This window comes from Diabrotica undecimpunctata, chromosome 5, assembly GCF_040954645.1.
Source record: "Diabrotica undecimpunctata isolate CICGRU chromosome 5, icDiaUnde3, whole genome shotgun sequence".
Taxonomy (NCBI): domain Eukaryota; kingdom Metazoa; phylum Arthropoda; class Insecta; order Coleoptera; family Chrysomelidae; genus Diabrotica; species Diabrotica undecimpunctata.
This window is the reverse complement of record NC_092807.1, coordinates 78,468,255-78,492,757: the sequence shown is the minus strand read 5'-3', so window position 1 is coordinate 78,492,757 and position 24,503 is coordinate 78,468,255. Positions and strand designations below refer to the sequence as shown.

General features: G+C 34.6%; 2 protein-coding genes across 4 annotated transcripts in view; one reads left to right on the top strand and one right to left on the bottom strand.

The window, feature by feature from the left end:
- LOC140441413 (uncharacterized) overlaps positions 1–24,503 on the bottom strand; it is a 356,383-nt gene that overhangs the window by 120,462 nt on the left and 211,418 nt on the right. The gene's annotated exons all lie outside the window — the stretch shown is intronic.
- LOC140441408 (uncharacterized) lies at positions 11,966–14,791 on the top strand. Its single transcript, XM_072532118.1, has 2 exons — positions 11,966–13,072; positions 13,165–14,791. Exons 1-2 carry the CDS (start codon positions 12,832–12,834, stop codon positions 14,016–14,018), a joined length of 1,095 nt encoding a protein of 364 aa, XP_072388219.1. The 5' UTR covers positions 11,966–12,831; the 3' UTR covers positions 14,019–14,791.

Below are 24,503 nucleotides of genomic sequence, written 5' to 3'. Positions count from 1 at the left end.
TACTTGGGAAATTATAGTAAGAGGAAAGGAAATGGATAAAGGGGTGAGAAATGAACAAGAGGAAGCCCTCCTAATTAAAACGGGAGGAAAAAAGTATACGGAAGTGTAAAAAGAAATGAATCAAAAGATAGATATCGGAAAGATAGGAATAAAAGTGGACAGACTAAAAAAAACCGAAGGAGGAGACATCATCGTAAAATTAAAAGGGAAGGGAGCCGCAGAAAAATTGAAAAAAGAAATGGATACGAGGATGTCTGGTATGAACATGGCCATACATAAAAAGGAAATCCATTTTACAATAACGGGGTTGGACCCTGGCGTAACAGAGGAGAGGCTACATAGCGCCATAAAGGCATACACAGGTATCCCCAAAGACGAAGTGGACATAAAAACGCTAAGGACCAGTAGGTACGGGGAACAGGTGGCTACTATAGCCGTACGCCCAACAAAAGCCGCAGAATTGAGGAAATATAGCTCAATCATTATAGGCTGGGTGTGATGAATGATCATGGAAAAGTACACGCCCGTAAGATGTTACAAATGCCTCTTATACGGGCACAACACTTATGAGTGCAAGGGTGAAAGCAGGGTAGCATGCTGCTACAACTGCTTTAACAGCGGTCACACGGCGGTGCAGTGTAGCGGCACTGTTTACTGCCTTACATGTAAAGAAGAAGGGCATCGCATGGATCGCATGGCATGCCCAGCCTATAGAGCGTGGGTATACGGCAGGGGAGGGGAAAGGGAGCCCCTTTAAACATTAGTAAAAAAAAAAGAAAAAAGAAAATGAAGAGGCGAGAGGTGGTCTCCTGGAGAACGAGGGTGGGCCCATATACAGTCCACCAGTGAAACAGGAGACCATCTATCACAGAGTTTCGTTTAAAACAGCTAACTATTTTATTTATACTTATATAAATTGTATTTACTTATTTTATTTATCTATTTTATCTATATTTATTTACTTATTTACTTTAGTTCGTAGGTATTTTAATTTATTGACGAGACGTGAATCCGACGCAGTAACGACCTCAGGGAACTGAACCAAAACGGACCTCAAGGATCAACCTGGTATACGGATATTGCAGGTGAACGTGGGCAGAGCGCGCCGGGCGCACGACCTTGTGCACGCAAAAGCCTGCAAGCTAGAAACAGACCTGCTCATCGTCCCAGAACCAAACAAGAAGATTACTTCAGGCGGTGGTTGGGTCCAGGATGACGGAAAAACGTGGCGATGCTCATTAGAAACAGGGATGTGGGAGTGCGGAGCATCGTCAGGGGGGGGGAACTATATCCTCATTAGGTTGAGGGACTTCTGCCTCCTGGCATGTTACATATCCCCCAACATCCCTATGCTGAGGTACAAAGCCATCGTAAACGAAATAATGAGCGCCGCCACGAATGAAAATGAAATTTTGATCGCCGGGGACATTAAACGCGAAATACATGTTATGGGGTCCCCCATAAACGACAAAAAGGGGGAATTCTGGAACGAATTGATAGCCCAGGCTGGCCTCCAAGTATTAAACAACGATAAACCAACCTTCGTGAGAGGGGCCAGCCAAACACAGATTGATGTCACGATCGCGAGTGAAGGGCTATCCAAAAAAGTACACGGGTGGGATGTCCTCGACGATCAATTATTCACCTACCACCGTTACATAAAATATGACATAAAGGTAAAAGGGGGAGTAAGGCGGCCGATAGGTCACACGGAAATCTATTTTAATAAAACCACGTACCTATCGGAGGTCAGAAATATCAATGAGGATGAGATTTCTGACCTTGGTCAACTGAGAAGAGCACTAGAAAACGCTGAAAAGTTGGCCACCGTGAAGAGAAAAGAAAATAAAAAATCCCCCTACTGGTGGACGGATGAGATAGAAGGTCTACGGGAGATGTGCCTCAGAGCTCGAAGGAATTACACGAGAAGCCAGGGCAACCTCGAGCTTAAAGAAATATATAAAGATTTAAAGAGAACCCTAAATAAAAAAAATAAGAGAGGAAAAAAAAGAAAAGTGGCAGACCCTGATAAAAGCATTGGAAGAGGATATATGGGGCGACGCATATAAAATTACCATGAAGACTTTGAAGGTCATGGCCCCATATAAACTCGACTAGGACCAGCGGATGGAATCAGCTGAACTCCTCTTCCCCACCAAAGAAATACAAAATTTTATAAAAATCTGTCCAACAATGGTAGAGGAGTTCACAGAAGAGGAAATACGAACCGCTGGTCAGGAAATCAAGACGGGGAAAGCTCCCGGCCCCGACAGGCTGCCACCAGAGGCAATTAAAATTGTAGCAACTGAGAAACCAGGTTTGATCAGAAGAATATGTAACGACCTACTGCAGAAAAAAGAGTTTCCCAGGGACTTAAAGAAAGCGAACCTAGTTCTAGTCCTAAAGCCTGGGAAACCCCCCGATTCAGCATCCTCTTATCGGCCAATATGCCTCCTGGACTGCCATGGTAAGTTCTATGAAAGACTTATCAAGAAGAGGCTGGAAGGCGTGTTGGAAGATATGAGAGTGTTATCAAATCAACAGTATGAGTTTCGTAAAGGTAGATCGACAATCGATGCCGCGACCTGGATAAGGGAAGCGGCAAAAACAAGCAAGAAAAGATGGGTGGTCCTTGTTTTGTTGGACATAAAAAATGCATTTAACTCAGCAAATTGGGGCCTTATAGTAAACAAAATCGTCGAATGGGCCCCAGAATATATGTCCAATATAATAAAGGACTACCTATCTGACAGAACCGTATGCATATCGAAAAAAAAAAAGAAGAAAGAGATGACCGCGGGAGTACCCCAGGGGTCAGTCCTGGGACCTTTACTATGGAATATATTATATAACGGGGTACTAGAAGTAAACAAGGAGAGTGGAGTGAGAGCGATTGCATACGCCGACGATCTAGCTTTACTAGTCGAAGACGATACGAATTGGGGAATAATAGCAAAAGTAAATAGAGCAATACGAAAGACCGCGGCCTGGATAGAAAGAAATGACCTAAAGCTAGCAGTAGAGAAGACGGAAGCCATAATCTTGAGGAGACCGAGAAAAAGAAATGATATTTTATTTGAATACAAAGGCTCCGCAATAAGACCCCAGAAGACAGTATAATACTTATTTATAATATTTGACGACAGGATTACATTCGGACAACACGTACAAGAAGCATGTCGGAAGGCAGAAAAAAGGACCTCCACACTAAATAAACTGATGCCAAATATAGGGGGTCCGGGATCCCAGAAAAGGACAGTGATGCTGCAATCAATCCTTTCTATAGTGTTGTACGGGGCCCCAGTGTGGCACGAGGTCCTTCGAATGACAAAGTACAAAGACATGCTTCTTAGGGCTCAGAGAAAACCTCTGATCAGGGTGTGCAGCGCGTACAGAACCGTATCAACCATAGCCTTACAGGTGGTGGCTGGTTCTGTACCGGTGCATATTCTGGCCGGAGAAAGAGTCCGATTGTACCGAAGGGGCAATGGGGCAATAGGTTCAGGACCACAGAAATGGACCAGAAGTCTACAGACGTGGCAGAGGGAATGGACAGCCGAAGTCGGAAAGGCGGCGTGGACGAGATCCCTGATTCCGGATGTAATGAGGTGGTACGAATGCCGGCATCGGCGCGTCAACTACTACTTCACTCAGTTCTTGACGGGACATGGATCGTTTAGGAAATTTACCCACCGTATAGGGAAGACCGCGGACGATCTATGTCCCGAGTGTGGAGTGGTGGATGACGCGCAGCATGTTGTGTTCGAGTGCCCTGCATATCATTGCTTTTGTTACCAAGACAATCAAACACAAAGAGGAAAAAGAGAGGCGTCTGCAAGCGGGATGACCGATCGTCACTATTTATTTTTTAACTTGTTTGTGTCATGTAAGGCAGTCAGCGGGGGAGGACCCTTTACATCCAAACTACGTTGACTGCCCTTATTTTATTTTATTTTATTTATTCTGTTTTATCTATTTATTTATTTATTTACCAATTTTATTTATACAATATTTTACCGTTTTTACTCTAATTTTATTTAACTGTGGTGTATGTCTTAAGAGACATTCAGCAAGGGAAGGACTTTTACATCCGACTCAGACTGAGTGCCTCTTGTGTTTCTTGTTTTGTTTCTGTTTTGATTTATGTTTTCCTTGTTCTACCCGTGTCCGTCCTGGGGCAGTGAGCAGGGAAGGACCTTTTACATCCAACCTATGCCGACTGCCTCCGTGTTTTAAATCTTGAGTTTTGAATGAATGTGTGTATTGAATGAATGAATTGATGAAAATAAGAATGTTTGGCGTTGCTCGTAATTACCAACTGGTTCTGTCTCGCTAGTTCCATCATGGAGGGAGGGCAGCCCGGTCACCCGACCCGCGAATGACTTGCGCCGGACGGTCACTTCACCGACCAGTCTGCTGCGAGGCTTTTGCGGAGGGGGGAGGATAGGTGGCCGCCAAACCAATGGAATGCACGCGAAAAGTGCCAGAGGGAATTAGGAGTAAGGTCGGCGGGTCAGACATGCACGCTAAGTGCGGTTCCAGACCCATCGGCTGGAGGAAGAGGGGGTGAGTTTAGTCGATAGGCGGCCTCGCCACGCGGTGAAGCGTGCCGGACTAAATCCAACACACCTGGGACACCTTCCCAGACGATCTTTTTGAAGATTCTCACCTCCCAAAAAAAAAAAAAAAACTGTACGGAAAAGAAGAATGTTCGAACGTTGACATGGCTTCTGCGTCACCAACGCTTTTGACACCCCATACGTCAAGGCCAATAGCCACGAAGATACGTTTTAGTGCCAATTTGGCAACGCCGCCATCTTTGTTTTTTGTCTCCCCGTCTACTCCCCATTCCAACGTGCCCTCGTACGCCCCGATCGGACCAATAGCAACGAAGATATTACGTAATGCCCTTTCGGCATTCTCCGATGCGCACGGCACATACTGCGTTCAACCCCATTTTTCATCCCCTTTCCAACGAGCCCTCGTACGTCACGATCGGACCAATAGAAACGAAGATACCTAATAATGCCCTTTCAACATGCTCCGATGCGCACGGCACATACTGCGTTCAACCCCATTTTTTATCCCCTTTCCAACGAGCCCTCGTACGTCATCCTATGTTAAGCCGTTTGGCACTTACAACCGGGGGTTGCGATTTTAGGGGTTGCGATTTAGGGGATGAGCTCAAAGACCTGTATATTATCTACTCTTAGTTATGTATCTGCGGTCCTATTAGTCCAATCGTGACGTTTCGTACCTCAAATGATAGAATTTAACTAATAGAATACAATGAGATATAAAAATTAAATAGAGTAGCCTGGCTAAAGGCTTTTGACAAAGTCCGACATAACAAAATGCTAGAAATATTGGAAACAGCGGGATTGGACGATAAAGATCTACGAATAATTACAAATCTATACTGGCATCAAGTGGCAAGAATAAAGGTTGAACAAGAACTGTCGGATGAAATAAATATAAAAAGGAGAGTGAGACAAGGCTGTATATTGTCGCCTTTACTTTTTAACTTATATTCGGAGGAAATATTTAAGGAAGCCTTAATGGAGACAACCAAAGGTATTATTGTGAATGGAGTAACCTTTAACAATATTAGATATGCCGACGATACCTTAGTGCTTGCTAATTGCGGAGAAGACCTTCAAAATCTAATGAACAAAATAAAAGAGACTTGTGATCAGTATGGATTAAAACTCAACGTTAAGAAAACTAAATATATGATAGTTAGCAAACATAATTATATACAGGATGACGGTATAAAAGTTGGAGATGAATAGAAAGGGATGCGGTTCACTCCACTTTGACCTTTGACCCCGCACGCTCGACGCAGCTCTTCGCGCCTCTCGATAGCCCACGTGACCTTGGCGGGGTGACGTCATTGGGCCACAGCCCGATTAATTATGGGTAATTATTTTTAAAATTATTAATTCATAAAAAAGTTCCTCATTACGTGTGGTTTGAACCCAGAACCCACAGTACCAAAGGTACATATGCTAGCCACAAAGCTAGGTAAACATTTGATATAAAAATTCAATAATAGATATAAAAAAAAAGAACGCTAGCGACATAAGATCTGAAACAGCATGAACTGAACGCGCCACCGCTTCGCGCATGAGGCATTGAAAGCTAGAGGATCGACCAGCTTAAAGCGTAGGCGCAACCGTTTCGCGCATTATATACTTAGGTGTATAATAATAATGGTATAATCGTTTTCATCGTTCTTGGCGTGTGCGTGTAAAAACACTTGCAATAAGTTGTTTCATCTGTCTTTCCTTGTCTAAGCTCGATTCGTTTACCTCCTCCAGTGGCGGAGCAAAATGTGGCATGTCAAACGAAATAATAGTTATAAAAGAAAATTATAAATTATTTTTCATTAAATTTCTAATAACGGAATATACGTATAAATTGCGAAGAAGTATTTTTCTAGCTTGCAGTACAATAGGACAGGATATAACGAAAAGTGTATTTTAAAAGGATTTTGAAATATACCCAAAAAAGTGTTAATTATTTAACCCACTTTAATTAAAAAATTGATACAGATTTTTTAAGTTTTAAGGACTGTAGCGAATTCTGAACTGTTACAACGTACTGACCTTGATTAATTACCTAATCAGTCAGCGTCTTCACTGGAACTGTCTTCATCATTGGAATCTTCCGCCAAATCGATGATAATCCTACTTTCATTTTCATCATATGTGACCATTTTTGCCCAGTCGTCCTGAATTAATTTTTCAGTATAGTTAACACAACTCGCCCACACTGCAGGTGTTGCCTCAGCTAATGCATCGCCCCAAACTTTTTTCACTGTTTCATCTCCACGTCCATGTTCTTCAATATGACGATCATAGTATTGTTTAGAAATGCCCCAGACCAACTCAATCGGATTATATTGACAGTGATATGGAGGCAATCTCAAAACCTGATGCCCATGTTCTTGGAGTAGCTCGTCTATTGTCATCGAATGCCATAGTCTGTGGACTAGTACGCATTTCGATGCGCATCGCCCCGCCTCGAATTTTCCCATTGGCTCTTGACCTGGAAATCCATATTTATCGCTCGAACAGCGCATATAAATATTGGCGATTTTCAGGTCAGCCAACTCAGTCCCTCACGGGCTCTCCGAGAGCTTAGTGCTCTCGGGGCTCTGCTTCCTGCATTTATTTTCCATACTCTGTGGCTGAGAATTGTTTCAACTTAACTTGGTGTTTTATTTCGATGGAAGAAATTGTCATGTAAGAAATATCTTGCCTTTTTCAAGGCAAGACACCGAAGATAAATATTTTCCAAGTCCAATAACCCGAAAATGGGACTTCAGTAGAGGAGCTCTCGACAGTATATTCGAAGCCCTCTACAGAGCACCCGGAGACAACAGAAGGTGGTTAGGACCCTTATTTTGTTTCCCCCGAGGTGACACTATAACGTACCTGGTATTTTGTGGTTTAATTCTGGCGACAAAGACTAAATAGCTCTGTCTTATTATTTTTAAATTTACTGGAAGTTTACAAAAATTATTTTTTTTCGCTCGTAAATATTCTTGTAAGTCCGATTTTTTCCAACTGGCATTCGGTAACTTTTCTATTAAAGAGCTATGGTATGAGGCATTATCCATAATTAATTAGAGATGGTTTCTCCAACATTGGTATCAGCTTTTCGGAGACCCACTTTTTAAAAGACTCTTTATCCATAGAATCATGATAGTCTGCACTCTTCGATTTCGTAGAAAACAGTAATCCAGCATCTTTAACAAATCCTTGCTTACTTCCGGCATTGTAAAACAACAAAGCGTTTACCTATATTTTCGTGTCCTATTTCTGATTCTTTCACAACAGTCATCTTGCCAAGACTCTGAGATAGCGCGTCTATGTTTCATCTAAAAAAACGAACTGAAGTGGGCTTGGACTTAAAAAATTTCTCATATAATGCCTCAAAAAATACAGTCGTTTGGAGACAATACATGGTTTCTCACATAGCACTCATCTACTATTTTCTAGTTTGTATGAAAACCCACAATTTTTCATAAGACGCCACAAACTTATATCAGAACCGTCATAGAGATGCTTGTTTCTTAATTGTGTATTTAGAACTTTAATTGTAACGTGCTCTCCTTTTGCTTTCATGCCATACAGTACATTTCTAATCTCTCCTTTTATAGTATCGCTTGTAACGATACGATCGTTACCTACAATAGCTACTAATTTGCGCCGCAAACTAGGCAACCTATAACACAATTTCATATATCGATTTACAATAAAATCGATTCCCATTGTCATTATGGGGAAAACGAATACTGGATAGTGGCCATGTTCCTCATGTTCATTTTACAACCAAACTTCCTGGATATAGGTTGATAAGTGCGGCAAGCAGAGCTTGGAAAAAAGAATGAAACAATTTTAAGTTATTTTATTATTTCTTGGGAAAGGGGAAGAGTTTATTTTTGGTTATTTTAAAGGAATTTAGTTTATGTGTGTTTAAGAAGCTACCATTTTTTTATGAAAGAGAAAACTTCCAATAAGTTCTGGTAAGTCCAAATATCTTACATTTAAATTGTCAGTTTCAATCATCTAAATCTTCTCAACTATTAGAAATACCCCACAATCATTCTTATTTTTTTTTATATACATATTATAATATTCCAGTATAGTACCTAACATTCAATATTTGTGCCAAGGTCACTTAATGGCAAATATATTTTAGTTTTTGTTACTAAAGAATTTTAAGTACAAGAACCTAGAATAAACAAAGCTTTTTCTGTTCTCTTATAGCCTGCCGGCCCAACCTCAGGGATTGGAATTTAAGTTTTATTATTTGGGAAGAAAATATTTTGATTTGGGGAAAATTATACCGGGATTTGGGAAGAATTATAGTTTGATTTAGGGAAGGATTTTGGTTTCATTTTCTGGTTGGTCTGCCAGTCTTTAAGGCTTTTACAAAGCACATAGGCTGATCCATCCTACAGCCATCCACTACCAGGACATCGGATTAGGGAACTCCCTTTCCATCAAAAGGGTTATTAAGGACATTTATTTTCTTTACTTAATAACAACTTAATAATTTAAATTTCAATTTTTTTATAATAAATATATATATATATATATATATATATATATATATATATATATATATATATATATATATATATATATATATATATATATATATATTTATATATATATATATATATATATATTTATATATATATATATATATATATATATATATATATATATATATATATATATATATATATATATATATATATATATATATATATATATATATATATATATATATATATATATATATACAGGGTGGTCCTTAAGTAATTGTACAAACAAAAACCGTAGATTCTGCACTTTAAAATATTACGATTTAAGCCAACTTGCTTTAATAAAATGTTGATATTAAGAAAGATACAGGGTGTTAAAGTGGAAATATAAAATTTTATTCTTCGCTATAACTTTTACGTTTGTAAATATTTTTGGACAAAAATTTACAGTTGGATGCTTCTAAGTAGGATAAATTATAATTTTATACTTACTTTATTGTAACTAATAGAGGGCGCCACATATGCCACATATGTGGCATAAATTTGCACTTAACTTTTTTGCTCTTTAAGTTAGCTCTATTTGTGTTAAAAAATATTAAAGACACATTATTTTTACAAAGAAAAGGTATACTTGTCAGCAACCTGAAAATTCAACCGTTTTCAAGATAAATGCATTTTATAAGTCAGCTGCACAATAATTTTTAGTTTGATATTTGTGCGGTAAAGCACTGAATACTTGTAGATAAGCATAATTCATAGTTTATTTTTATTAAAACAACTTAAAGATGATAAGGTAAAATCACAAAATGCTTTGTTATATGGGCTAAATGTCTTATTGGAGAAAAGATATTTCATCTTCTTCTTTAGGTGCCATGTCCGTATTCAGACGTTGGCCGTCATCATGTTTACAATTTCCCTTTGCTATCGCTTCTTAAGTTTCTATAATGGCGTTGTATTACTTTTTCTCTATTGTAAAATGCTAAAAACCCAAAATATGTGGTTTATGCAAGATGATACACAACCACATTCTAGAGAGAAGGCAGTTAGAACATACTTAAATACAACTTTTCTGAACATTGGATTGGTCGTGGTAGTCATATTCCTTGGCAATGTGGTGAGATATTGATATAATTATTTAATTTATAAAAAATCCGAAAATAATACTTATTGTTCATTACGTAAATTTTTTACACATTGTTATTAGGACAAATAGAAACTAGAGCACAGGTATTGAATAACACATATGTATTCTGTTTCATAATACTTTTGCTACAAATCTAACCTGAAAGACTCAGAAATTTTACAAAAACATCATCGTTGTCCTAATAACCGATATTGTTATAAATATAGTAAACACACAGGCAGTTTAGTTCAGCATGATATTAGTTCGTTAGTAAATCATAATAGTCCATTTGTTCGAGATGTAATTATAGTTACTCGTAAGCTGTAACGTAATCATATAAATAAGTAATGTCATCGATATATTCGTCCATTATACATTGTAGCCACCACATAGCCCCGAATTTAATCCGCTTGATTTTGGTGTATGGGGCGCATTAAAACAACTTGTCTATAAAAATCCCATAAACATTCGCAACCAACTATGGGAAGAAATAAATACTGCTGCAGTTTCTTTAGAACCAATGATGCTATTTAATATGAGACGATCTTTTATGGAATATATTGACAAATGAATTAAAGAAAATGGTGTACGTATCAAACACTTACTTTGACAAAAAGTTATATTATTTAGTTTAACTATTTCTTAATTTGGTTTGTAAACAAAATGTTTTGATTCTGACTTTAATTTAACGTCAAACGTAAAATGTTTTATGTAAAATCCTATTATTCTGTTATTTTGTCAAATCCTATTATTAATTATCCTGCTGATATATTTATTTTATTTAATATTTCGTTAACTATTAACTTTAGTTAAAGGTATTTTATACAGAAATTCAGAAGTATTAATGGTTTTGTCTATTTTTTCTTCGTTGCCTGGAGTAATTGCATTAGAACAGAATTATGCAGCTGATTTTTAAAATGCGATTATCTCGAAAACTATTGGGATTTGAAGTTATTAACAGGTATACCTTATTTTTGTTAAAATAATGTATCTTTTATATTTTTTATCCCAAATATAGGTAACTTAAAGAGCAAAAAAGTTATGTGCAAATTTATATCACATATGTGGCATAAGTGGCGCCCTCTATCAGTTACATCAAAGTGTGCATCAAATTATAATTTCTCATATTAAAAAGTACTTAGATGTAAATTTTTATACATAAATGTTTACAAAAATGAAAGTTATAACGAAAAATATAATTTTAATTTTGCACTTTAACACCCTGTATCTTTCTTAATATCAACATTTTATTAAAGCAATTTGGCTTAAATCGTAATATTTTAAAGTGTAGAATCTACTGTTTCTTTTTGTACAATTACTTAAGGACCACCCTGTATATACATCATACTATCATTTTCGCATCGATACATTATGCTTTTACCATCAATTTAGCATCGTCTTGCAAAGTAGCATCTGTATATCGACGCTACTTTACAAGACCTTAATATCTTTTTTCCTGTACTTGTTACAAGAATTGTAACCATCTCATTGATTAGAGTGTTGATACCGTGTTGATATTTTAAAATATCCGCTTTCTCTTTTTATCCCTTACTGAGTTATACAAGTTTATTCCAGAAAATGTTTGAATCTAAAATGATGGTACAGTGAAAATATTATATATATTTAGTTCAGGGTTTTACCGTTTACTCGCTGCCATTATATACATGAAAATGTATATCCCACTTTCATTATCAATCATTTTAGCATCAGAAATTTGGCATCGCTGTTGAATATAATATTACCCACAATGAAATAGTAAATTTAAGAATATATATATATATCGCACCTCTGTTGCAATACCGCCACAACTCCGAAAAATTGAATTTCGGTTTTTTGGTCTAGAACATCTACAAAAACGTCAATTTATGTGCTGCAAAACTGCCACAAATGAAAATTCAATAAATGTCCACAGTATAATATAAAGTGTCTTTATGACATTTTAAAAACATTAAAATCACAACCTGCAATACTACCACATTATGAATTGCGGCAGTATTGCACAAGGAGATATCAGTCTAGTCGACTACAATGCCGCCACATTTTACTTATGGCGGTATTGCATCAGTCGTTTGGATTGTATTCAGTCTCATTTCCGTTTTTTTAGCGTGCACGTGTACTTTATTTTAGTGTTTTTCGGTGTTTTATAACCCATTGTTTAGTAAAGTAGAGTGATTTTAGAAAAAAATGAGTGGATATTCAAGAGGAAAAATAATGTTAAATCTTGTTTTACAAGAAACTGATGAATATAGGAGCCTTAATAATAGTGTAGAGGTATGTAAGTGTTTCTAACCTAACAAAAATTTTAAAAATCTTTTACTACCTGCCGTTATTTGTGAATTACTTGTTTGTAAGGTGTTTTAGTATACATTTTTATATTACGCTAACCCGGTATCTATTTGAAACGCGTTTGTGTTATTAATTGTGTTATTAATTCTTATTCATTTCTGGTTTGCAGGATGTGATCATAGAAAATATTAATAATAGCTCTAAGGTATTATTAGATGTAATTCAAGATTGTCCCTCCTCTGATTGTAATTGTGTGGATTTAGATATAGGAATCACAACAGAAACAGAATTGGGGGTGCCTATTTTTAAATCGAACGACAGAGATATCCCAGATAGCGATGTAGTTGAGACATACGCTGAGATGTTATGGAAACCTATATTATTACCAGAACTAAAGTTAGCAAATACTGATTCTGATCATCAAGCGATTGATGATCCACATGTTGATTGTACGTTGGGACCTTTAGAATCAGAAAGGGAGTTATCAGATACTGATTCAGACAACCAAGCAAATGCTGATCACACATTGGAACCTGTCACATCAGAACAGGAATTGTTAATCACAAATTTGTTACCAGAAAAATCAGAACAAGTTAAGACAGGTAAGTTCATACTTTTATTTTTCACTCAATGCCATCTTATTATCCACAAGCTTTTGACTTTGTCTGTTTGACTTTATCGACTGCTGTTTCAGATGGTGTTAAACGTGGAAAGAAGCGACTGTTGAACAAGGATCAGTGGACACGAAATATTAGAAAAAGACTTCGAAATACAGGCAAGGAATATACTAACGCAAAAGGTAATAATGTTCCTGCACGTTCTCTGAAACCACCATGTAATGACAAATGTTCTATGAAGTGTAGAGATAAATTATCTGACGTTAATAGGCAGATGTTACTGTGTCAATTCTGGCAAATTGGAGATGTAACACAACAAAGGTATTATTTGCAAGACTGTATGGTTTCAATTGAACCGAAGTATCGATCTTCAGGTTGTAGTACACCAAGACAATTAAACTCAGCTTATTATGTTACTGTTAATAGTGTAAAAATTAGAATCTGCAAAAAAATGTTTATGAGCACATTTGACATAGGTGACAGGTTCATTCGTAGTGTTAGAGATAAATGTAAAAATTCTATAATTGAACACGATTTCAGAGGAAAACATCAAAATCACAAAACAGTTGCAGCAGAAATTAAAAATGATATACTTGATCATATTAATAGTATCCCTAGGATAGAGTCTCACTATTTGAGGGCGCAAACGTCGCGGGAATATATCGATGGAGGGCTAAACCTTGCATTAATGCATAAATTGTACAGAGAGAGATGTGAAAAGGAGGGTAGAGAGGTAGCAAATATACATTTATATTCGAAAATTTTTAATACGGAATTTAATATCGGTTTTTTCGTGCCAAAAAAAGATCAGTGCTCGATCTGCACAGTCTACAAAAACGCAGAATGTAAAGATGACTTGAAAGAAAATTATGAGCAACATATAAAATTAAAAAATGATTCTCGAAAAGAAAAGGAAAAAGATGCTTTATAAGCTAAACAGGGTAAAATCGTTATGGCTTGTTATGACCTTCAAGCTGTTTTGCCATCTCCTGTTGGGGAAATTTCAATTTTTTATTATAAACGTCGATTATCTTCTTATAATTTTACAATATATAATGTAGGAACCATGAACGGTTATTGCTATTTTTGGAGTGAGTCAGTGGCACATAGAGGATCTAACGAAATTGGAAGTTCTGTGATGAAGTTTCTATCAGAACACAGTCGTGGTCAAGATGTTGTGTTCTATTCGGATAACTGTATCGGTCAGAATAAGAATAGAATGATATCAGCTTTGTATATATTTTGTGTAGGAAAGTATGATATACCATCTATTACCCACAAATATTTCGCTGTAGGACATGGACAGAATGAAGGAGACAGCATGCACTCCATTGTAGAAAAACAAAAGAAAAGAACCCTAAAATCTGGACCCATATACATTCCTGCACAGTGGGTAACTGTAATTCAAACGGCAAAAAAAACTGGGCAACCATATTCTGTTACGGAGATGGAAACAGCAGATATTGTAGACTTAAAAGATCTATCCCAACAATATGGAACTAATTATAATGTCGATGTCTGTGGTAATAAAGTAAGATGGAACGATATAAAAATATTGCGTGTTACAAAGGAACAGTCTACTAGTTTTCAATATAAGTATACGTATGATGAAAACGAGTCCTTTAAAACAGTAGTTATTCGGCGTACTACACGTGGTTCAAATGTTGTACTAAAAAAAGCTTTTGTTACTCCACCAAAAATTTCTGCTGAAAAAAGAAAAAGATTTAGTTTCCCTCTGTGAATCCAATGTCATACCAAAGAGCTACCATCCTTTTTATTACAGCCTGAAATCTTAAAGCTTGAACTGTAGATAAAAAATAGATTAATTGGGCATAGTTAACTATTTCTAATAATTATTCTATAATACTAATTTTTATCAATCAATTTTTATACTTTCATACTTTTATAACACTTTGTTTACAATTATTTAACATTTTGTGAAATTAGTAATTTTTTTTGACAATCTATTCTGGTGTAAAACAAAACTTTATTGCAGTTTTGTATGTAGCAATCGTCGGTTTTAAGTTACGTCTGACTAAAACATACTCCATTCCGTGATGCAAGACTGCCACATCTCATATTTAATTATTAAAATATTCAAAATTATAATAATTTAATCAGTTACTGCTTGTTTTGTATTTCTACAGTCACAATACGATTATAAAGAATGCAATGTATCAACAAAAATAAAACAATATACGTTTTTTAGTTTCTATACAAGTTGTTTTATTGAACAGTAAAACTTTAAACTGCTCTCCTGTAAAATTTACCAATTTTTACTTATGGCGGTATTGCAACAGAGGTGCGATATATATATATATATATATATATATATATATATATATATATATATATATATATATATATATATATATATATATATATATATATATATATATATATATATTCTTTTCATCCACAAATCATTCTGGCATCATGGTTGGTTAAAAGTAACGGGTTATGATATATTGCAACTACCTATTGTATCTTCGCTCCAATTGGTCCAGTCGCGACGTACAGCCCCTCAAATGATAGGATTTAACCAATAAAATACAATAAGACAGAAAAATCAAATATAGCAGCATGTCAAAAAGGCCTTAATTATATATCTTCGTTTCTATAAGTCCAATCGTGACGTACAGTATCTCAAATGACAGGATTTAACGAATTGAAAACAATGAAATAAAAAAATTAAATACAGCAAAATGTCAAAAGGGCCGTAGTCACGTATCTTCGGTCCTATTAGTCCAATCGTGACGTATAGTACCTCTAATGATGGGATTTAACATAGAGAATACAATGGGATACAAAAATCAAATACAGAACAATGTCAAAAGGGCCTTAGTTGTGTATCTTTAGTTCTATTAGTCCAATCATGACGTACAGTACCTCAAATGAAAGGATTTAACAAATAAAATACAATGAGATATAAAAATTAAATAAAGTAGCATGTCAAAATGGCCTTAGTTATGTATCTTCGGTCCTATTAGTCCAATCGTGACGTACGATACCTCAAATGATAGAATTTAACTAATAGAATACAATGAGATAGAAATCAAATACAGCAAAATATTAAAAGGGCCTTAGTTACCTTAGTCCAATCGTGACGTTTCGTACCTCAAATGATAAAATTAAACTAATAGAATACAATGAGATACAAAAATTAAATAGAGTAGCCTGGCAAAAGGGCCTTAGTTATGTATCTTCGATCCTATTAGTCCAATCGTGACGTACAGTACCTTAAATGGTAACATTTAACCAATAGAATACTACGACGTAGAAATAAAATACATCAACACGTCAAAAGGACCTTAGGTATGTATCTTTGCTCGTATATATGTTATGTCAAAAGAGCCTTAGTTGCGTATCTCGGGTCCTATAGGTCTAATCAGGATATATGGGGCCTAAAATGATAGGATTTAACGAAGATAATACGATAGTGGAGAGAAATTCAACATGGCTGCATCTAATAACACCTTAAACTGGCAGCAATAAAACGAATTTACGCACAGAGATATGTGGCATATTACGTGACAGGATTTAGCGAATACCATACGATTACGTCATACATCTCTTTGCATACGTCTACTTTTAGTTAACTACTTAGTATGTATTCAGTACTTAGCTTTACGGTGTTGAGGCATGGACTCTTAAACAGAAGAATGTTACAAATCTTGAAAGCTTTGAGATGTGGTGCTACTGCCGTATACTAAAAATAAGTGGATAAAATTACAAATGAAGGGGTAATACGTAGAATACATAACGATCCAGAAGTTATACTGAATATAAAAAAGAGAAAACTTAAACACTTTGGCCACCTGATGAGTTAGTGATGAGTGAATTATTCAAAACAGCAGTAAATAAAATTAGAATCGCCCTAATGATATCCAATCTCCGATAGGAGAGGCACTCAAAGAAGAAAATATGAAAGACTCGAAAAATCTCCAACGTTCACTGTTAAACATATTCCTCCCGTTGACTGCACACATTTACTGCTCCTTGACGCTGTGACGAGAATGAGATAAGATTTAACAAATAAAATGACAGAAAACTAAACAAGACAGTGTGTCAAACGTGGAATGCGTCGTAGAACGTGAAATAGCGTAAAATTATATGATGGCCATAGACGTTTCTTTAATACCCAGCAAACGACTCGCTTTGTAAAGTTACATAGGCGGGATCTGTACGAGAAAAAGTCGATCGATCATTCGTTTTATAATCCAAAGGGGACCATAAAATATTCAACGTTAAAATGTGACATAATGTAACGTTATGACAAATCTTTTTTCTCCCGCACGGGTGCATGCCTGTGTACCTATACAAGGGGAGTCGTGCATAACCTTTAAGTTGATCGTAATACATAACTGCAACAACAAGTATGTTGACGGTTTGGGTTAGTATATACAGTGCATTCCGTACGTTTTTTAAACATGATTAGGAAATTGTTGACTGGAGGCTATTAAAGAAGTTCTTAAAATTTTTGCGGGTCACCCCCTTTTCTGTAAATGGAGTGAATATTGTTATCCGTTTAATTTTCTCCCCAGTTGAATAATTCCTGCTGGGATTTGGTCTAAGCTTACTTCTTTTCACCATTTAAGCTGTTTCATAGCTAATTCTACTTCCTCTTTATAGTACCCTGTTCACCTGGCAATTTCGGACTATTTCATCTCTTATAACATAAAACAGTTGTTTAAGATATCTTTATCGCGTTTCCTTTTTTTATGGATGAATATGCTGCCGTTTTCATCTTTTACTATTTCATATGGAGCTACACGATTAACAATTCCAAATCAAGAAAACACAAGTAACACTCCGAATTATATTATACAACTAATAGTCGAAAAATGAAGAGCAAGAGTTAGATGACCAAGAAGCCGAAATCTTAATGACGAACACAAATATAATCGACTAATCAGACAATTAAGATCAGCGCTACATGACACACGCAATGCCACATTTGAACACTACATTAGTACATTGTCTAAAGAAGATCATTCAGTATGGATACCAACAAAAACACTTAAAGAGACCTGAACAACACAATCCACAAATTAAGAAAGATGACGTTAGTTGAGGAAGATCAGACCAGGAAAAAATGTCAACATTTTCAGAATACCAGATAATAATAATCAAGCAATAGAACACTGAAAACTTTTGTTTTTAACTGTACGCCTGTCGTGAATGACATACCATTTTTCAAATAACACTTAATATTGCACTTTTTTAGTGTATTTATTTCATGTTTCAAGATAATTCTTTTAGGAATATATTTATTTATAACATACGGTCTTATGGTCTTATTATGGCTTTCAGATTATACGACATAAATGTATCTTGTACCGCACTGCTAATTAAGAATTATGTTTGTAATGCGATAAGAGGTCCGGATATACGAGACACCAGTGACTCATGCCGCACTGATAAAAAGCCGACAGGAATCTGCATTTCTATAAAAAAAATAGATTAATTTGTTTTGTGTATTAATTTAGTTTAGGTCGAACAAGAGTTGCAGTAAAAGATTTTTCTAAATATAGAGTGTAAACCATATTTCCAATGCTTTATGAAAGAGAACCAGTTTATAATATTCCGGACGACGTAATAACACCTTATTTTAGAATATTGGTCGATGAATTGAAATCATTGTTCAAGAAACGAATTATTCATGTGCAGATGTTTTACTCTAAAAACATGTAAAACTAAAATCGCGATTAAAAAAGTTGCAACCAGTTACTCTCGATGAAATTTAACCCCATTATTGATTTTACGAGTGATAAAATGGGTCGACAAAAGACCAGTTTTAATCCTTGCAACATTTAAACATAATAGTTGTATCTTAGTTTAATCAAATAAAAAGAAAAATTATACACAAGTACTAAAACCACAAATTATTCTCGATTATAACTTGGTGAAAAAGAGTGTTGATTTTAGTGATCAAGTGGTTTCTTACCAAAGCCCAATACGCAAAATTCTGAAGTGGTACCGGAAGGTGGCAATGGAATTAATATTTAATACCGCAGTAGTCAATTCTTAGTTGCTAAATAATAGAAAACGTAAAAAAAGCGACAACCTATCCTTGAGTTCAGACTGGAGTTCGCGAAGGCATTTACAAATAAAGAAATGTTGTAACCCTCATGACCAGTTACACCCAAAAATACCATCTAAGGCAAAGCGATGTAGATAATACAAAGAGAAGAAAGTGTACAAGATGTTACAAAGTTTTAAGAAGAAGCATGACTAGTAGAAAGGCCGATAGAAAAGTTAAACAAGTTAAAACATACTCTGAAGAATGTGATGGCAAAACTGAAATATATCTAGTGTGCTCCAATGAAGCACATTAAAAAACAATTTTACTTATACAGGAACTATTATTGAGTAAAAACGTATTGTGCCTCAAGTGGCCTTATAGTATTGGAAGTCGTAAGTTGATAGTTTCCAGTAGAACGTTTTTATTGTTAATTACCTCCGTAAAAGTGAGTTATAATATTTATAAAGAAATGGATGTAAATAATATGCCTTCGACATCTAAAAAAGGTAGATGTGAACATAAACGTAGATTGACCACTGCTGAATTACAATCATTGTTAGAAGCATCGGGCGAGGACGATGTAGATTAAATGAATGGTGGAAGTGACTGACAAAATACTTGCACAAAGTCGTTCAGAAAAATCGAGGATTGCGTTTTGGAAAGAGACAACACAAACAGAATTTAAGACTTTTCTCGAGCTTATGTTCCATATGGGGACAATTAAAATGAACCGTCTGCATGACTACTGGAAAGTATAGGTAACTTCTCTAATAGTGTTGACTTGACTAGACAATTGTTCATAGCCCATATGAAGAAATAACCGAATCCTCACTTGTCAAAGAAACTAAAAAAACGTTAAGTGGTCTAAAAACTAAAAAGTCCCCTATTCAAACTGGTTTTTAATAAAAAATTTAATAATATGTTAAAAGTTTTTTTAATATACCCTAAAACTGAAAGCGCAAAGAATCGATTGCAAGTTACAAAATACTTATAGAGTCATACGAGTTTGGACAAGTTCAGTTGTTTAAATAATCGCTTTTTGTGATAAACAAATTGAATAAATTGTGAAATATTTTTTGATCTGCTTGATATTTAGCACACTTTAATAACTCATCAATTGCCATGATTTCAAGTAGCTATATTATCTGTCGTTAGTCAAAAAACAAAGTTATTAACATTTATAAATTACTACAAACACAGAATATCTTAGAGTTTATGGTTTTTTGGAATTATCTCAATTATTTATGTATTTAAATTTGGTATTTCTCTACATAGAAAACTTTTTATGGTCTACAACTTTTATTTAAATTATTTTTCTTTAGAATGTATACAAAACGTTTTATAAGCAAAATTTTTTTTTGCCTTTTAAGATTGTTTAAGAAAACAAAGCAAAATCAACTGTACATCTTTACGAATTTTTCGTCGGCTACCACTCATACTATTTTGAATCTAAATTTCTGTAAGATTTTTTAAAACTATTTAGCGAGGTTCCGTTAACTACTTTCTTATGGCATGGTCAAAGTCAAATATTATTTTTTTATGTGATTATGCCACAATTATTGGTCGATATTGAGATGAAAATTACATTTTTAATTAACTAATATTTAACGATACGATTTACAATATTTAACCTTGTTTATTGTACAAATTATGTAAAAATGTGTATACACATTTTGTACAAAAAACGTTTTTTGAGAACGATTTCCTGAATTGAAATCAAAATGTTAAACATTAAATAATTAAAAATGTGATTCTCATCCCAATCACAACCAATATTTTTGACCTAATCCCATAAAAATCTAATATTTATCTTAAACTATTCACTGATAGCTTCGATTGAACAGCTTGGAAATTGAAATATGTAAAATATTCCTCTACACAACTCTCTGGGAAAAAATATCTAAATTGAATAAATATAACAACTGAACGTTGATATTATAAAAAAACTAGTTGGTTGACCCCAGCCGGTCGGCAGGTAGTTTCAATGTCTTCATTTGAACTTGACCCAAAACCGATCGATATTTTTATGTTTTCAAATATTATTTAAGTATTAACACTGGCAACATCTATTGGCTTTAAAATGATACCAAATACAGTAATATTACCTCCCAATATATATATACCCAATAGATATATATATATATATATATATATATATATATATATATATATATATATATATATATATATATATATCTTGGATACTTAGGCCTTCAGCCTAAGTGGGTTTACGAAACAGCATTGTGCACAATACCTGGTTAGTACCCTCAATTTTTTTTTAATCCTTTCACTTGCTTAATTTTATTCCCTATTTACTTTAAATTTATTTATTTATTAATATTTTATATTACACTTAATAGGTTGTCAGGATATATTATCCAATTTGTATGTACCCTCATATATCGAATTGATGTATGTGTTGTTCTAGTGTCTTAACTGACTAGTCTCAGATTTTTAAGCTGCTCTTTTGTAACTGTATAAGTATTTAATTAGTTTATATTTTAATTAGCATTTACTCCATGTAAGTTATTTAAATATTATTAACTTACCTTTTTCCTCATTGTTAGAGGACTGTTCAGATCAAACCTTGTTAGATATTTATATTTTGGGTCCTATTTTTAGTAACTGTTTTTCTTGTAAATATATATTTTGGGGATATATTTTAATCATTATTTAGTGTATATAAGTATAGGGTTGGGATAGCACAGTAGGACTGTAATATAGTGTATAAAGCATTTCAGATTTTTATTTGTTTCCTATCATCTTTTATTTTCAGTTAGTATATAACTACATATATCCCTAATTGGAGTGATATTCTAAATTCACCCTGGCGCCCATCTAAAGATCATCTTAGGATTGATCTAATTTAACCTTAAGTTACTACAGGCAAGCAAACGTGCCAACCTTCTCTCTAAGCATAACTCTCATTCTCTTGAGCTAAGCCTATTCTATTGTAGTGCTTCCAGTAAATTTTATATTTTCTTTTGTATTGGTTACATTCTCGGTTATTTAACCTTTTATTTAAATAATTATTAATTAATTTTAAATTTTATTTAACCAGAAATCTTACATAATTTCTAATGTTGGCTTCACCATTTCAGGCTTTTCCTCTTCTTATTTGCAACAATTAGCTGTCTCCATTTTTTAATTAGCAACAATTAGCTTTTCCTTAGCTTCCCCTTATTTAATTGGTAACACGCTGACATCATTAGTCTTTTTTTTGTACATTACGTGACTCTCCTGGTGTAGTAAGATCCCTGTCTCCCTGTCTTGTATTCACTCTTTATTCTTGTCACTGTGCGAAGACTGATTTTCAAAGCGTCCGCTACTTGTTCATGTACCGATGATAATGAAAGCAAAGGTCCGTTGTTTTCTTTTTCTTTTTTAAAATACTTCAATAAATGAACTACACGTTGTCGCATTTCTCCTGTTATCGTTTTTCCCGGCATTTTTTTTATTAAATAGAACAATTAGTTATTCACAACAAAAAATAATAAGTAAAACTGTTCGGAACACATTCCAACAATGACTGACTAAAAGCGACTAAAACAACATAAAATATCAATGGTAATTGCTACAATTATAAACCTATTAGCCAGCTTATTTAAGAACAATGCCACAAGTCATTATTGCAATGGGTATCGGAAGAGAGAGAGTTAATTTATAATAAACTGGAATTTTTAAGGTGTCGAGAGTATTATTTTATGTAATGGAATTCCACACAGTAAGAGCTCAAACTATTAATTAATTAAAAATTGTTTACTTATAAAAACTATTTCATCAGCTACTTCAAACCTGCACAGATTAGGGTAACATATTAAAAAAAAACACGTCACTGCCAGCTATCTGTATTCGTAAAGAGGCCGAACTTATCACCGACACCGCATCGGTGTTATTGCTACAATACTGGGAGACGTGAGTGGTCTCTTCATTCCCTTCTCATCGCACTTTACCATAACGAACGTGACTCGTACAATTGAATTACGCATCTGTGCATCAGAGAGAGACGAATATTAAAAATTCCGTAGTAGCTTATTTCAGGTACACGCCAAGAACGATGAAAACGAGTATACCGTTAAACATAGTACATAGTGTAAAATGGTATAGACATTGTATGGATATTTAACCACACTTCAATTTTCTTCATAAGCGCTGAGAGATCATAAAAATACACATCATGTTGAGTAGTAATTACGTGATAAAGAGCTCTAAACAACCGCTTTATCTCCAAAAACTCAGTCTCAGTCTGGCGAGACTAAAATAAAAGACTCGAAGTACCATAGCGCAAAAACAAATTACCGTATTTAACCAAAATCTGAAAAAATAAATATGTTAAAATAATATATTTTATCGAGTTTATTTGAACAAACTATGATATCGAAAACCGCACAAGCGTAATATTTTTATTTGTTTGTAGTTTGTAGTTATTTCAATCAAAGCATGGCGGTAATTAATAATTTAGTGTAAAATATAGGGAAAGTGTGCAAAAATACAGTATTTGGTGCGTATATAGTTAAATGTTTACATGGAACCACGGCAGTAAAAAGTAGGAGCCTAACACGAAGAAACAATGGTAAGTAACTTAGTGCAACAGTGATATGTAGTAGGTAAATAGGGTAGGTAATAAAAATGCATCTTTTGTTTACTAAACAATATTTGGAAAAAAACAGGAAAGTTAAAAAACGTGTCCATGTTGTATTTTATTCCGTAGAAAAGCGTAAAAAAGTGTTTATGTAGTAAAATGCTTACAAAGTTACGTCCCTGGATTATCCAATGTGTGACGACATATAGAAAGACTATATATACCAGTGTTTAATTAGATTAAGAGCTTTTTGTTTTGTAGTTGTTACCATACCTGTACGTTCTCAATAAATAAATTTTGTTACGAAAATAAATTTTTTAAAAATCCGTTTTCGGCTTTGAACTTCGTAACTAGCGCAGTCAATAGGATATTTTTCGAAATTGTACAGTGTTCGTGTTAACCTTGCCGAATTTCGTGTGCAATTTTTCTTTTTAAAGATTAACGGAAAAAATCTACATTTCGGGTACGGTAACAGCCAAACGTCCAGGGCTAGGAACAAACATTGTCCACATCCCATTGGAGAAGCCAAGACCAGGGAGAAGGAACCAGCATCGTCCAGAATCCTATTGGTGCAGACGGAAGAACAAAAATAGTCTGAAGTCTATAGAAAATAAAAATATTCATGTAAGTGTTTCCTACTTTACCAAAATCCATATTTTTACCTATATATTATATATTTTTTGATTCACTGTGGAGGACATTTTAGATAATTTAGTAAATTTAACTTTTAACGAGATGGCTCAACCTAATTTTCAATTAATTAAATATCAAGCAGATAACATTCCTACTTTTGATGGCAATCCGAAACA

What these genes read in the sequence shown, in the direction of transcription:
- LOC140441408 (XM_072532118.1), top strand. Translation starts at nt 12,832, where the DNA reads ATGTTATGGAAACCTATATTATTACCAGAACTAAAGTTAGCAAATACT. An exon ending in ATCAGAACAAGTTAAGACAG is followed by an intron (nt 13,073 to 13,164) that starts GTAAGTTCATAC and finishes CTGCTGTTTCAG; the next exon opens with ATGGTGTTAAACGTGGAAAG.